General features: G+C 31.4%; 1 protein-coding gene across 1 annotated transcript in view; it reads left to right on the forward strand.

Annotated features, from left to right (window-relative positions):
• The window catches only part of LOC116770181 (ATP-binding cassette sub-family C member 4-like), a 33,233-nt gene that overhangs the window by 9,953 nt on the left and 6,906 nt on the right, over positions 1-16,374 (forward strand). The window contains exons 4-16 of the mRNA XM_032661547.2: positions 1,404-1,629; positions 1,910-2,066; positions 2,345-2,594; positions 2,662-2,913; positions 3,236-3,403; positions 5,062-5,199; positions 5,972-6,139; positions 8,232-8,366; positions 9,046-9,130; positions 13,492-13,624; positions 13,691-13,963; positions 14,978-15,167; positions 15,499-15,635. Of these exons, the coding sequence (XP_032517438.2) occupies positions 1,404-1,629; positions 1,910-2,066; positions 2,345-2,594; positions 2,662-2,913; positions 3,236-3,403; positions 5,062-5,199; positions 5,972-6,139; positions 8,232-8,366; positions 9,046-9,130; positions 13,492-13,624; positions 13,691-13,963; positions 14,978-15,167; positions 15,499-15,635 (2,312 nt within the window). The remainder of the gene's footprint in view (positions 1-1,403; positions 1,630-1,909; positions 2,067-2,344; positions 2,595-2,661; positions 2,914-3,235; positions 3,404-5,061; positions 5,200-5,971; positions 6,140-8,231; positions 8,367-9,045; positions 9,131-13,491; positions 13,625-13,690; positions 13,964-14,977; positions 15,168-15,498; positions 15,636-16,374) is intronic.

Raw genomic sequence — 16,374 nt, forward strand, 5'->3', positions numbered from 1 at the left:
GTCTACTGTTTACACGCAATCGAGAGCTCATATCAAATGTACTTACACCATTATAAGTGGTAGCCAATATTAAATAGAATTTTACATATCAATTATTTGGATAATTTCCCCTTTAAGCCCTTAAGGATATTATATTATGTTTCGGTTTTATTATATTAATTACATTTTCTAACTTAAGAACTTACTAAAGCCCATCGACGAATCCATTTGCAAGGATTTTCATTAAAACAATGATTTAACTGATGTAACTTACTGACTTAGCTAATAAGAAATTATTTTTCCAATAATATCGCGCTCTAATTATATTCTTCAGACACTTTTTCTTTATTACAATAATAAATTTGTTCTAAACATTGATTCTACACATCCTCAATCTTTTTTATTATTATGCATAATAAAATATATTTATATATAAAAAAAATAATGAGACTGTATAAGAATAATCCAATTATAGATAATAGTTAAAAAATATTCAGAAGGAACGTTATTATAATGAATAAAATTATAATTAATTAACATGAAAATTCCTATCAATTTTGAAGTCAATATGACTATAAAATAAATAATGTAATATTGTAAAAATCTAAGTTTTTATGAAATAATTTTATAAAAAACAATGTCATATTTATAAAAAATCATTTGCTACCTTTTAATGTAAGCGATTTTATTTAATGATCTATATTTTCGAAAAAAAAAAGAATGCTTGTCAGTGGTTAGACACAAGTATTCTTACATAATATGCGAGATATGTTTAAATTTTTTAAGGAGAGCTTAAAAATTTTTAGTTGTCAGTATTTGGATTATCACCAATAAGAAGTAAATAATAATTTTATATTAGGAAATGGGAAGCCATTTAGTGAAAGCTTTTATATAACAAATATACAAAAATAGTTTTTGCCCGTGATTTAGTCTGCGTTAGTTTCAGAATTAGAAATGTTTTAGCTGACCGGGCGAACTCCGTTCCCTTTTAAAAACAATTTCGAAGATTTTGCATTTTATTAACTTTTTTTCTTTTTCGATCGGATGAAAAGTATCCCGTCTCTTTTTCCTTGTTCTAAGCTATCTCACCAATTTTTAGTCAACCCTTACAGTCGCTCTTGAGTTATAAATAATGTTACTAACAGGACTTTCTTTTATATAAAAAAGATATCATCAAGAAGTTCAATTACCCATATATATATGTATATATATATATTAGATTTAATGAATTTTCGCGTTAATTATAAGTACATATATAAACTAAAACACAGAAAAAGTTGTTACGATACATCTTCGTTTATATATCTATGATAATAATATACTTTAAATAATGTTACTATAAATGGATTACTTAGATTTTCTATTAAAAAGCTAAAAACATATGTTCCCGGGCGTACGATGTGATTACTTTAAAATGTCTTCAGATATTGAAACTGAACCGTGTTGGCATAAGTAAAACTGACTCCGGACAAGTCATCAACTTGATGTCAAACGATGTGAACAGATTCGACATAGCGGCACCATTATTGAGTATTTTGTGGGTGATGCCGATTGTGGTACCAGTCGTTTGTTACTTGGTCTGGCAACACATTGGTTACGCGACATTGGCCGCTCTCGCCGTTATTGTTATACAAACAGTCACAGTACAAGGTAAAATTATAACTGTAGCTTTGATCGAATTCTCTTTTTTTATCAACTTTTCATCGTTCCGTAAGTTCTTGTTACGTCCAAGCCATTTGTTGGATACAATTCAACGGATATTCTCAAATAGCAAACCAGTTATTGATACATATTCTAAAAAAAATATTTTTGATTAATGAAGTAGATTTCAAGCCATTGAAATACAAAACCTGTTGATATATTAATATTAATTACAACCCATTATGATGAATAGAAACATTTTATTAGTTACAGCTTAATTATGTTACAGTCTATTTGAGTAATCGTCAAGGTATATTGAGGGGGAAAATCGCGAGACGTACGGATGAAAGGGTGAAAGTTATGAGCGAATTAGTCAATGGAGTTCAGGTCATCAAAATGTACGCTTGGGAGAAGCCTTTCGAAAAGCTCGTGGACAAACTAAGAAAGTAAGTTTTAACATTCATCGACTGGAAATATATTAGTTGTTGTGTCTCAATTAAAATTTTAGTCCGTAACCATTAAGAAGACTTTACTCGTTGATTATTTTTAAGGTTGATTTTTTTTAATTAATATTTGTGTCTGTTAATTTTGTCAGACACATTTCAGCGTTGATTTAAAAATATATTTCTAAAATAGTATTTTAATAATATTTGCCTGTGATAAGTGAAAAATTTTTTAGTAAATTTATTACGTACAACTTTAAAATTTTTATCGAAAATTTCAGAATTGAAATAAAGTTTATATTGCGAACATCGTTTATAAAAGGTTTCTCTACCGCTTTGAGCGTGTTCACGGAACGTTTCATACTATACGCAGCTGTCGTCACCTTCGTGGTTACCGGAGGGGAAATCAGCTCGGACATCACATTCTCCCTCGTTCAATATTACAATCTGATGCAACTAGCCTGTAATATATTATTCCCAATGGCTCTTGCGTTCCTCGCGGAATCTAGAGTGTCCATACGTCGATTGGAGGTAGTTACCATTTTTTTTCTATCACACGAGCGTGACATTTCCGATAATAAAGCAACGTTGCTTTTAGGAATTTCTAGCACTTGATGAATCGGAAGGTGATGATCCAAAAATAGCTAGTTTCAACGCTAATTCGTTGCTTAACGGAATGGACAGCGAAAAGGAGAATTCAAATAACAGAGTGAAGCCGACGGGGCTGGTTATATCTAATGCTACAGCCAGTTGGCAGCCCAACCCTATAGTGCACACATTGAGGAACATAACCCTTAATTTTCAACCTGGAGAATTTATAGGAGTCGCTGGTCTTGTGGGATCTGGAAAGGTAATTATTTAGGCTCATATTAGATTTAGCCTCTTATCTTCAATCCTGTGTTAAAACGGCTTTAAACATATTTCATTTTATCTCCCTAAGTCTATAGCAAATAATTTTAATATCCTCAGATAAACGTTTAAATTTCATTTCCATTGTTCTGTTGGATGTGTATAAATATTAATAGAGCTTTACATCACTACGGATTAAAATTGATTTATTTTAATTGTTTTTTTTTTTTATTTGACAAACTAATTAGTAATAAAGTTCAGTGATGTTATAATTGAAATGTTTTTACCAAATATATCATCTAATCTCATTAATGTGTTCACAGTCGTCCTTCCTCCAACTAATCCTTGGTGAGCTGCGACCTTCTAAGGGTACGGTGTCCCTGGGAGGTTCGAGGGTATCGTACGCCAGCCAAGAGCCTTGGCTCTTCGTGGCCACAATCAAACAGAACATACTCTTCGGTCTTCCATACGATCGCTTGAAGTATAAAAAGGTGAGAGCAAAAAATCTACCGGTGTTGTTTATGCATGAATCATCGCCGAAGAATTTAACAAAAAAAAAAAACGATAGGGATTACTTTATATATCTCATTAATCGTAATTGCTTTACCGATCAACCGGCTTTTATTTATCTAAAAAAAAAAATTGTTTCCTGTTATAAACATTTAATATCCCATATTAATTATAAACCATTAAAACTCGTAACATTTTTATACACGTTTAATTCACTCAAATAAACAGCTCACCGGCTATTTTTAATTCGAATATTTATGCATGGTTACACTAAGCTATTGTGTTTCAACTAAAACTTCTGTTAAAAAAGGTCTTAAAACCAAAGAGGTATTATTTTTTATTTGTTTGTTCCAAACCTGTTATTGTCGTCTTTGTATAAGATTTAGTTCTGTCTGACGTTTTATAACTTAACCATTTGTTACTCTTACGTCTGTTTACTTGTGTTATATCTTCACTAAATTATAGGGTTATCTCAGTTACAAAACAAACTGGTTCTCATTTGTCTCTAAACATTTATAGTTAGTCTCCATACGGCAGTTAATTATGTCAACATTACATAACAAAAAATACATGACGGACGTACGTGGTTTTGGATTTCATTAAACAGATATATGTTTGTAGTTTTATAAGATATATTTTACAAATAATAAATATTATTACTAATTCATCTGCTCGTGTTACCTTCCGATGAATTAAACTTCATTGTTTGTGGTCTATGACGTCATCGATTATTCCGTTTAAAGTAATTTGGTATTCTAAACTCAAACCGAATTCAAAATGCGTTTAAATTACAATGTATCGATCAGTTTAAAATAGGCGAATATGTTATGCAAAAAAAAAACGACCCTCGATCCTCTACCAATAGATAAAAGTAAATTTTCAATATACAAAAGAAAATTACATTATGTTAGACAAAACATTACGATTGAAGACTATTATTATTTAGATATATTAGATAAATTAAAAATAATGAAATTATCGCTGATTCAGTAATTAGTAGTTTTATATATATATTTTAATCTATATCTAAGATACTCGTATATTGAGGTGTAGAGGACGTTGAAATGTTGTCAGTTAATTGACCCAAGTTCGATGAAACGGAGTTCCGCAGAAATGAACTGATTGTGAATGACCGAGTGATACAACTACCGTTGATGTTATGTAAAATTATCTACGCTATATTATTCTCCGTTACTTATTTTCAAGTTCTTTTTTTAAATTTTAAACACAATTAATTTTCAAGTTCTTTTTTTAAATTTTAAACACCGCAATTTGTCTTATCAGGAACGAAAAGCACGTGTTTGTACCGATGTAGTTCCAAACAAATCCGTAAAATAAAAATGACATTATCAGTCAATTGTAATTATATCCATTGTTAACTGATCCCCGCGTCTTAGTCCGCAATGTTTGATGTATTGACAAAGTTTATTAATTTTCAAGACTCGTATCACTTCAATATATGAAACGCTGTTACTTGAAACTGTAATAACCTCAAAATTTAATAAAGATATCGGAATATATATATTTCTTTTAGTTAATGGTGAAGTCTTCAAATAAACGTAGGGAAGTTTTATGAGAACTGTCTCGTGATTTTGCAAGGTCATTTATATGTATAAAATGTTCCATGTTACATTAACAGGTGGTGACGGCGTGTGCACTGTTACGTGATTTCGAACAGCTACCGGCTGGCGACTCCACAATGGTTGGTGAAAGAGGCATCAGCCTCAGTGGTGGTCAGCGAGCGAGAATCGGTCTAGCACGTGCCTGTTATAGAAATGTATGAATGAAATCTTCTTGTCCTTATATTGTAATCATATAAGCAATTTTTATATATTATACGGCTACACCTTTATTGTTGAACAACGATACGTTCCAAGAAGCAAATAAAGAAATAAATAGTTGAGGTCCAAATCATATTCGTAAATTTTAATTTTATAAATATTTTTCCTTTTAATGGATTTCAAATACACTATACTTAGAAATGACATGACGAGATAGAGTTATTTTTTTTTATATTGAATCATTAATCACATACATACAGCCAGTTTCATAATGCATTAAATTAATTAATAGTTTGATAGATAACTTTATTATCAGGTCATAAAACATGTTTCAAGTGTTAATAAAGATATAAAAATATATGATAGATATATCTCTGTTTACACGTGTATCATTATTTCAGTCATCACATGACTATACCACATGTTACTTAAAGTTTTTAACCGTCTTGACAGACAAAAGCTACATATATATAATAAATATACTAAAGAGACGGAGATCAAAAAAAAAATAATTATTTCTTAAAAATTACTCTGTAAACATCATTTAATGAGTTTGCATTTCAATTTCAAATCACTAAGAAGATTTGCAGTCTCATATTTTCTCTTGTCCGATATAGATTTTAAAAGTAATAGAACGTACATATCAGATTTATCTTTGCGGATAGAGTTCGAGAGCGTAATTTAAGTTATAATAATTTCCATTAGTTGTATATGAAAAGAGTTATAAATTACTAGAACGGTCACTCATTAAATTTCGTATATATGCAGGCTGATATTTATCTGTTGGACGATCCGCTATCGGCCGTCGACACTCACGTCGGTAAACACATAGTGTCTGAATGTGTGATGGGACTATTGAGACACTCTACGAGGATTCTGGTCACACATCAGCTGCACCATCTCAAGCAAGCTGACAGAGTAGTCATACTACACAATGTGAGTATAACAGCTTGTCATTTATAAAATAAGCGATATATTTAAATATACTCTCGAAAGACTTAGAAATCGTTGGTTCGTAACATACTAATACGTTATAGAAACTTAATTTAACACAGACGAGGAAATATAAATAATATTATTGTGTTCACGAGGAAAATTTACCGATAATTTGGTATAACATTTTATGTTTTTTCTGAGCAAATTTACATCTAATAAGAACTTATCTGGCGTCTTAGTTGTCACATGTCGCATAGTGATTTTCTTGTTATGTATGTCACGGTGAACCCTGATAAAGCACACTGATTGCGCCATTCCATCTGTACGCTTAATCCGAGTCACTATAACCGTCACTACACACGCAGCGTTAAAAGTTTTATTTCATAAATCATTTTATTGTTAACGTATTTTATTGAATGAGATACGGGATAGTTATGGGTACCGTATACTTAAAAAATATATATACAAAATTTGTAATGCTTAAATCGTTTATAAAATATATCATTTAATGTGACTACGATATATTTGGGGTTAAGAATAAAAAAAATTTCAAAAAATCTAAATTTTTTTTGCACATATGTTATCTCAAAGATAGTAATCATAGCAACTTATTGTGTTCTGAATCACTATTAATCTCAAGGGATTATGATACTGACAATTTTATATACATATATAGACGAAAGAAGTATATATGAAGAATATATGTTGTATTAATTATTACTAGTAATTAAGTACTTATGAATCCGGAGGCCCTGGTCGTCATGTTATCATTGTATAACAATATAAAAAAAATGTTATCTATACATGTATATCTTTCGGTGCTTTTGAAAAGCATGAGCTGTATATTTATAATACAGTTATAACATAAGGAGAACTAGATTGTTGTTATTGTAACAAATTATAAGGATGGCATTATCGTGACGTGGAGTAAAGAAAGGTTATGTTCTCAATATGTGCACTTAAATGTATCTCCCTTGTTAAAATATTAGCTTGCTATTTTGACGAATCATATTTAATATTTGTTATATTTGCTAAGGAAAAATAAATAGCCGTATAAAGCATTATAATAATTATTATTTAGTATTATATATATGTATAATGTAAAATCAATAAAAGAGGACTTTAATAGACCTATCACAAAAATGGTAGCTAAACTTAAATACAACCTTTTTAAAGTAAAACTTTTAGTACATAATTAGCTCAATTATTTCTACTATTATTTTATGTCATTGGGTATAACCCAATGACACTTTATGATAGACATAAGTATAAGTGCGTTTCACAAGTGCAAATTGTTCACGTATGTACGTAATAATGGCCGTCGTGACGTCATCGTTGATATGATATAGAGTGCTCGCGTGAAATGAAACGGAGCGCGAGTAAACCCTACCTAACATGCCATGATTACCATAGAATAGAATAGAATTTAAATTAATAATTTTATTTTCATGTACTGTTAGGAACCGCTGTATTGTTATTATGATTATTAAACCCATATTAGGGATAATAAAATTAGATGTAATTAGTTTTTTTTTTTAAAGAAGCCATCGAGTGTTGTAGCTATATCAAGTCGCCAGTATTATGCTAGTGGACATTTTTCTAATTGAAATATATTTAATTGTTTAAAAAATCGAGTTTATTGTTTCAATCAAAAGTACATATGTTTATTAAAATGAATAGCATTTGCAAGGACAGAGATAAATGAAATAATTATACATGTCTATGTGAGTTGTATGATTGTAAAAGCATAATAAGGTATAATTTTAATGATTTCTTGCAGACGTATTTATGGAATTTGAACTATGTGTGTGTATAGCTATAATTATTAAACAAAATATTTATGTCCATTTGTAAAGAAATTCAATGTACGCTGGACGACGCCTCTCTGGAAACTAAACAAATTTCGTTCTTACAGCTATTTGAACGTTTTATTATTAAAGAGTAAGAACATAAAATACATATTTTTATTTAATGCGAATACTTTACAGCTTTGAAATTCAAATCAGACCGGTAAACCGTTAGGAACATTAATGAAACGATGTCAAGATAAAACAATGTTTGTATTAATAAACGAAGTAATAATTATTGTCAGGGTGAGGTGGAAACGTGTGGTACATTCGAGGAGGTATCGAAGTGTCCATTATTCAAGGAGCTTGAGCATGAAGAGCAATCTCCAGATGACTCCGCCAATCCACAGATACTCAGGAAAAGGACCCTCTCCGTTCAGGTGAGGATAAACATTCATCTGTTAAAACTAAAAAAAAAATATATATCATTAAATTTATAGCGTTAATATTAAACTTCTGTTCTAAATCAATTCATTCAAAATATTCATTTTGTTCCTAATAATATATTGATTCTCATAAATATTTAGAAATAAACTATGAAAAATTTACATATATTTGCATTCAAGTGTTCAACTCTCGTTTTATAGTAAAACAAATCAATTATTTAAATACAAACAGAATTTTAAATTGTTTTGCATAATAATGAGAAGCGGTGCCATGATGGATGAGCGTCATTTAAATTAATTACAAAAGATCAATAAAAACACGGGTCAACAACTAGTGATGGGTACAAATCCATTTAAAATATTGTAGCTAGGTATTTTTATTTTACATAGAGCCTTCATCGGGGCAAAACCGAATACCTCGAAAATTTTATAAAAAAAAAACATTACCGCTAGTGAGAATTCATATCATCAAAATAAATATTTTTGAATTGATTAATATGTCTATAATCGTAAGATTAATATTAAGCGTAACAGTATGTTTGGTTTCACGAGAGGAAATCTTAGTAAGAATAACTCTATCATCTGTAATAACAAATTTGGTAAGTAAAAAAGAGTTCGCTCTTTTGAGATTCAAATAATAATTAATATAGTTTAATAAATTTAATTGCTGCAGTCTCGCTTGAGCGCCAGTACTACAGCGGAGTCACCTCTAGATGAAGAGGTCGAGCCAAGCGAGAGCGACGAGCTGATGGAAAAAGGTAGGGAAATAACCCGTCTTCACTCACAATTGAACACGTGATATATCGTACAGTTAAGAGACACGCATGAAACTATGACAGATTATAACAGTACGAGGTTTATCAAAATTTAGGAAATATAACTGAACTAGGACGTCGAAATCTGTATATACTATATAATAAAGCTACAGAGTTTGTTTGTTTGAACTTGCAAATCTCGGGAACTACCCGTCTGATATGAAAAATTCTTTCAGTATTGGATAGTCCATTTATCGAGAAAGGCTGTTCTTTTTTTAAATAGAGATCCGTAAGAAAATAGGTACTTTTTATTCCAAGTTGTAAAATCGAAAACCTAATTATGCGTGTGTCGGAAAAACTGTTGACAATACAACAACATAATGAACTACGGGTTTGTAGGTCCCATGAAGATGTTGAAAAAAGTTCAGTGAAAGCATCACAGTTTCGATGTCTGTAAAGCTGGAAAGGTCAAGTCGACAATATCACTCGTTTTTTATATCAAAAAGTGCTAATTTATTGCTGATTACAGATATTTGGTATCTCTGCTAGGTTAATAAAAAGTAACGGTCGTAACCGCCAAATGACACAGTTGCAGCGAGAGGCACATGTGCCTCTCTTTATAGTCACAGTATCCGTTTTTGTGTTACGTCCAATGTGTTTCGAAATATTATTCCTTATTCAAATTAGGCATTATTTTATCAAAGGCATTTATGTAGAAGTAAAATACTTTTGGTTTAATCCCAATAGGACATTTCGTTTAGAAGTTATCACGAATATAAGAAACTTAGTATTGGTACCTAATAATTAATGACCCCAATCCCGATACCAAAATAAAACCTGTGGAATAATAAACTGCAGTTCTAATTTAGTGGCCGCAGTGGCAGAGAACAACTTTCATTTTTTCTCTGATGCCGTAGTGACAAAGAAGAATTCAATATTCATACAGACACACTATTATCTTGTGTCAACCTAAACAGATGGTTTTTGAGACAAAAATATACTTAATTTATTCATACATTCATTCTTTGTATACAAGCAGTGATACTAGATGGAAATCTTAAAGGTTAACGGCCTTAAAAAACGAACAAAATTTTTAACTTATTCCCTTACCAGCGTTGGATTTACACTAGGGGCAATCTGGGCTAATGCCCAGGGCGGCAAATTTGGAAAGTGAACAAAAATTTTTTTATTGTCATCAAAATTTCTCAATAGAATTTTTTTATTCTTTTAATTTTTTTTATAATATGGCCTTCATCCATGCAAAGACGTGCACAGTATATTCTGCCAGTTTCGTGTAGAATGGAGAAGACACGATCCGGGATTAACTTATGAATGAAATAAAACTTAACAGTCTCGACTGAATTCACAATTAGGAACTATGTTGACCTTTTAACTTATCATATATTATTTAATAGATAAGTCAAGAAATTTGACTCATACAATGTATATGTCAAATCGAAGTTTGGTAAATCATAATTTTGGCACCTTAAGTGAAGATTTGAAATGGTAATATTTGATTTTTATATTTGCTGGAAAGACAAAATATAAATTGTTTTTAATGTATTCAACGTTTAACTGTGCATACTGCCACCTGCAGTCTTTTTTACAAATCTATCTAGTTTCCATCGGTATAGTCATTTTCACGTTTGACGTTGACATGAATCTAACTTGCAACAAATTTCATTAAGTTGGAGCATAAATATACGATCATTGTGAAACATGGCTGATGGACGCAAAAAGTTAAGTGGATCTGAGTATCGGAAGCGTGCTTTGGACAAAAGCAAAAGCCAACAAGAAGTTTTGAGTGAAACTCCCAAACTTGATGGTTTTTTTTACGAAAAAAGAACGTGTTACACAAAAATAAGAGAGTAGCAATAGAGATTGTACGAATTTAGATCACGAAGGTTCGTCGCGACAATCTTTTTAAGTTTCATATTTTTCCAAGTATAATAATGATTCATTTGTCGAGGAGTGTAATATGTATATTCATTATTCACTGTCATAATTAGGTTAATAGAATAATAGCAAATTCTGGCAGGTGATTATTCATGTTCTACGCTAACTTCAAAACAAACTCCGCCTACGAGTAATGATACTGATAGTACCACGACTTCTTCGCTGCTATAGAGTATCCATCACGAAGGTGAACTACAAGCTACAATTCCAACAATAAATATAGGAGATATTGAGCATGGGGATATTGTAATACGCGTTGATGCAGGAGAATGTTATAAACGATTTCACCAGAGATTATGTATATTATTAGATGTAAACAAAATAAAAATTTGGATTTCTCCGGTACAAAACGTAATTAAAACGATGAACTTCAAGAGGGCTGTCAGAAGCACTATTTGTAAGAAAGTTTATAAACGGCGAAAAAGTTCCACGCCCATGGCTCGTTTACTCAGTTATTAAAGGGTCCGTATTTTGTGCACCTTGTCTTCTTTTTGACAGAGACTATTCCTTTAACGGCAAAAACGGATTTAATGATTGGCAACATGCAGGCGTTCGTGTTGGTGAGCATGAAAATTCCTCACAGCATAAAAGAAATATGTTAACCCTTAAGCAAAGATCGGATGCTATGAATAGAATAGACCATGACTTAGTCATACGAACAGAGACAGAAATCTCCTAGTGGAGAAATGTTTAAAGAAGAGAAGTCTTGGCTTCTCGAGGGCTTCCATTCCGAGCTGAAGATATGTTAGTTGTTGTATTGTCTATTCTTGAGTTTTTTGATCTTGACCTCGCAGACTGTCGAAGTCAGTCATATGATAATACTAACAATGCATTAGGAATGATCTAGCTGAACATGCTCCTTGTGCTGCGCATTCTATGAATTTAGTTGGAGTTCACGCAGTAGAATGCGCGCCAGAATCTGTTTCATTTTTAAAACAGAAAAACATTATACATATAACTTCTTTACTGCCTCAACGCACCGCTAGGAAATTTTACAATCTCATACCGTAAAAATAATCGCGTTAAAATCTTTATCTGCAACCAGTTGGTCAGCTCGTTATGAAGCTGTTCATGTACTTAATCAATATTTCGACGTAATATTCGAGACATTTAATTTTTATCGAAGAAGATAATGACGCAAAATGCAATTACAAGACAAAAAGCTAAAGGTATTCGTATTCCATTAAAGGGACTTGAAACAGCATTTATGCAGATACTTTGGCATTTTTTACTCTCACGATTCAATGCTGTGAGTCAAAGACAAAAAGTTGATTGCAGCATTGCTGCCGTGATCAATGATTATCATAGTTTGATTAAAGTTGTTGTTGATACGCGAAATGAATACGAATACTATGAAAAAAATTATTTAAATATTTCAGAGATTAAACAATATAAAACATTAGTTTCTAGAAGAGAAAATTATATGATGATGACTCGCATGGAAATTACAACTGCAGATACCTGGCAGTACAACTGTCAGGCCGAGACTACTTTAGAGTTAATATGTTTAATGTAATTCTTGACGATCTGGATTTTGAATTACGAAAAAAATGTGTTGCGTATGAAAAGATACAGGAAAAGTTCTCAGTTATAATTGAATTTGGCAATTCGGACAATAGAGAGATTCATAAACGAGCTGGATGCTTCAGAAAGTTTTATTCTTCAGATTGAGTTCTCATTTTATGACGAATTTGTGCGCTTCCATGCTTATTGGACTGAAAAAACGACGGAAATTTATTCACCCTCCGATCTTCTGAAACTTTTGCGAGCAAACGACATTTACACTTAATTTAATACACGTAGAAATCGCATATCGAATATTACTTTAGCTGTAACAAACTGTGGCCCAGAGCGATCGTCTTCTTGTTTATAAAGGGGTAAAAATTACTTACGTTCTATAATGACTCAATAGCTTAGCTATTCTAGGCATCGAACCAGACGTACAAACAACGTTTAGATTGTGAAGATTTAATCGACCAATTCGCAATTCAAAAAGTCAGGAGTAGACCTGTGATAAAACTGTAATAATATAATTATAAGTCAAGCTTAGTGCATAATGTGTAGCTCTACGAAAAAAAAAAAATTTAAATCATGTCGAAGTATATAATAAATTATTTGCAATACATTCGATATTTTATTTTTTTATAAATAGGTATTCTTTAGTGGTATTTCAATAATAGGGCGGCCTTCTTTTAATGCCCAAGGGCGTTAAAAGTTTAGATCCGGCCCTGTTCCGTACTATACGTAAGCGTTTAACGTACTCGGAAATAATGGTTGTCTTAACTGAAACATTGTTATGTTAATAATATTTATATTACTGAATTAAAGAAACATAACGGACAAGAGACGAAAATGGTGATACTGGTAGTTTGTAACATGAAGTTCAAATTCAAATCATGATTTGACAGGTCGCGTGTCCGGCTCCGTCTACAGGAAGTACTTCCGTGCTGGCGCCAACTGGTGTCTATTGTTGACAACCGTCGTATCCATATTACTGGCTCAAATCATCACATCAGTCAGCGACCTCTGGCTCACATACTGGTGATTTGCCATCATTTCCCATATATCATGATATATAGGCAAGTATTGAACTTATTTTTATTTCAGGATGAACACGGTGGAAGAAAGGAAAATAAAAAATTATTCGGCGAAACTTTTAGCTTCAGAATTGACTAATGCATCAGATTCTGTGCAGAATGCCACATTAGCCACTGAAGCCCCCTTGTACTCTTCAACGGGCAATCTGTCTGTGATCGGTACTATCGTTAAAACCGCTCTCACTATGCAGGACATAGTCACCGAGGAGCCGGTGCACCACATGTTCTATATATACATATGGGGTGCTGCTATATTGGGATGCATTTTACTTACTACTGGAAGGTAAATTCATGTTCAGTATTATAAACACACCTATATATGTTTATATATACAATAATTCAACAGTATGGAAATACACTAGATTTATTACATTTAAAAAATCTTCAAACAAACACGTCATAAAACTTATTTATTATTAAGAACGTGTTTATACACCTATGATTTATGACTTCATATTTTCAGATGTAGAGAAATTTGTGTGAAGGTTACACAAGGATTTGTTATCTTAGTATGAAGTTGCTAATTATCGTATTGCTGATATATATAAATAAATTAAACTATGTAAAACAAATTTATAAATATTGATTTACTAACCGGATTAAACAAACGTTATTTGAACTTTCATTTCTTCTTAAAATTATACGACCTTGACAACCAAATGGGCTTTTTATGTATGGTAAACATTTATACAGGTGCTATCACTATTTTTATAAAACTCATGTATATTTAAATCGTAATTTTATTAACTTTATAAACATTACGTACAATAATGAAATGATGTACATTTTAGTGAGGAATGTGTGAATAATATATATATATATATATATAACAATTTTTTATTCATTAATGTTAAATATAAAAAGTATGTTTTATGAGATATATTTGTTCGTACGTGAACAAATATAGGATAATTTATTTTTTAATATTATTATCATTCAACGTTATATTCGCATAACGGACGAATTAAAATATGAGACATCGATATATACTCAATCGATTAATTCTTATTGTAATTATTCCGGTGACACGATACCAAGACTTCCGTGATGAAGTCACTACTTTCAGCCCTATATACACACACCGTCCTTACTTCAAGTCTGCGTCGTCACGCTACAGACGAAGCGTTTCACGTATCTCAATAAATAACGCACGGTCTCTATGTATCATGTTGATACTGTACTGAACAGTTGCGTTCCTGTAATGTTATCTCAAAATATTATCAATAGCATTTGCTGAGCCCTCCGTTTCATGAAACGTCAGGTCAGAACACATATAAATATTAATGACATATTTTAGATCGATATTATTCCTGTACGTGTGTATGAAGAGTTCTATAAAGATGCACAACCAAATGTTCAGTAACATACTGTCTGCTACGATGCGTTTCTTCGACACGAATCCCTCCGGCCGCATATTGAACAGGTTTTCTAAGGACATGGGGGTCGTTGACGAGATACTACCCAAAATGTATCTGGACAGTATCCAGGTATGATCTTAAAATTCAAAATATATATGGCTATAGATAATATAGCATGAATGAATCTGAAATGAAATTTTGGTCACTTTGGATAAAATTTTATATTAATATAAAATAAATCTTAGAAAAAGCTTTTTTTGATACATATACGACTTTATAGTATTTCTAATAATAAAATGTACGCAAAGATTTTTGACTACACTACAGTTAACAAGAGAAAAATTTATGCACTAAACGTGTGTGTGTGTGTGTGTGTGTGTGTGTGCGCGTGTGCGTTCGTGCGTGCGTCCGCGCGCCTGTGTGTATACTTGTTATTTGATTAGCTCGTTGGTACATATAGATATTCATGGTGATGGCTGGTATCCTGATTATGGTGGCTATTGTCAGCCCCTACATGATGCTGACGACCATGTTTTGCGGTATACTCCTGTATATATGGACTATCATATATCTTTCCACAGCACAAGCAATAAAACGGTGAGTTTATACCTATATATTATATACATACATATGTCTTAGTGAAATCTGATGAGATTAGAGTAAATCTAATACAAAGAGTCTCTTACTAATATTTTTATTAATATATCTACCTATAATAAAACGTTATAATTATTTTGGAATTTACCTTCCTTAAATTTATTTAGATCTTTATTTTAATAAGATTCCACGATTCCTTTAATAAGATTCCACGAAAACTTTTAACGTAATATGATTTTATCTAAATGTTTACTTTCTGAATTCCATAGAATACGTAAAACGGCAACATTTTAAAAATAAAAATGCGTGAGTCTGACCTTACATACAATATTTGATGAAGAATTCTTATCAACAGATAGTTTTGTAAGCATTGCGGTCGAAATATAATTTCTGTTTAAAATTTAACAGTCACAAAATTTCATAGATTCACGCATTTTGTCTGAGGATATAACAATAAACAAAAATTAAAAGTATGGAAGATTATAATCATTTAAAAACTGTGCATATGAATTACATGCTAATGAAAAATGTCTCCTTCCAATGCTAAAGTCATTATATATGAATCCGAATTTGTATTTAGCAATTATATGTAAAAATAATTTAAGTTCGTTTTGTGCTAATTAATTTTAAGGCAATTTTTTAAGAATATAAAATGGCATGACTTTAGAATTACATAGAAATTATTGTACAAGACGGATTGCTCTATGAATGTTGTCTAACAAGAAACTACTTACACTAG

Source organism: Danaus plexippus, assembly GCF_018135715.1.
Source record: "Danaus plexippus chromosome 3 unlocalized genomic scaffold, MEX_DaPlex mxdp_30, whole genome shotgun sequence".
NCBI classification, from domain to species: domain Eukaryota; kingdom Metazoa; phylum Arthropoda; class Insecta; order Lepidoptera; family Nymphalidae; genus Danaus; species Danaus plexippus.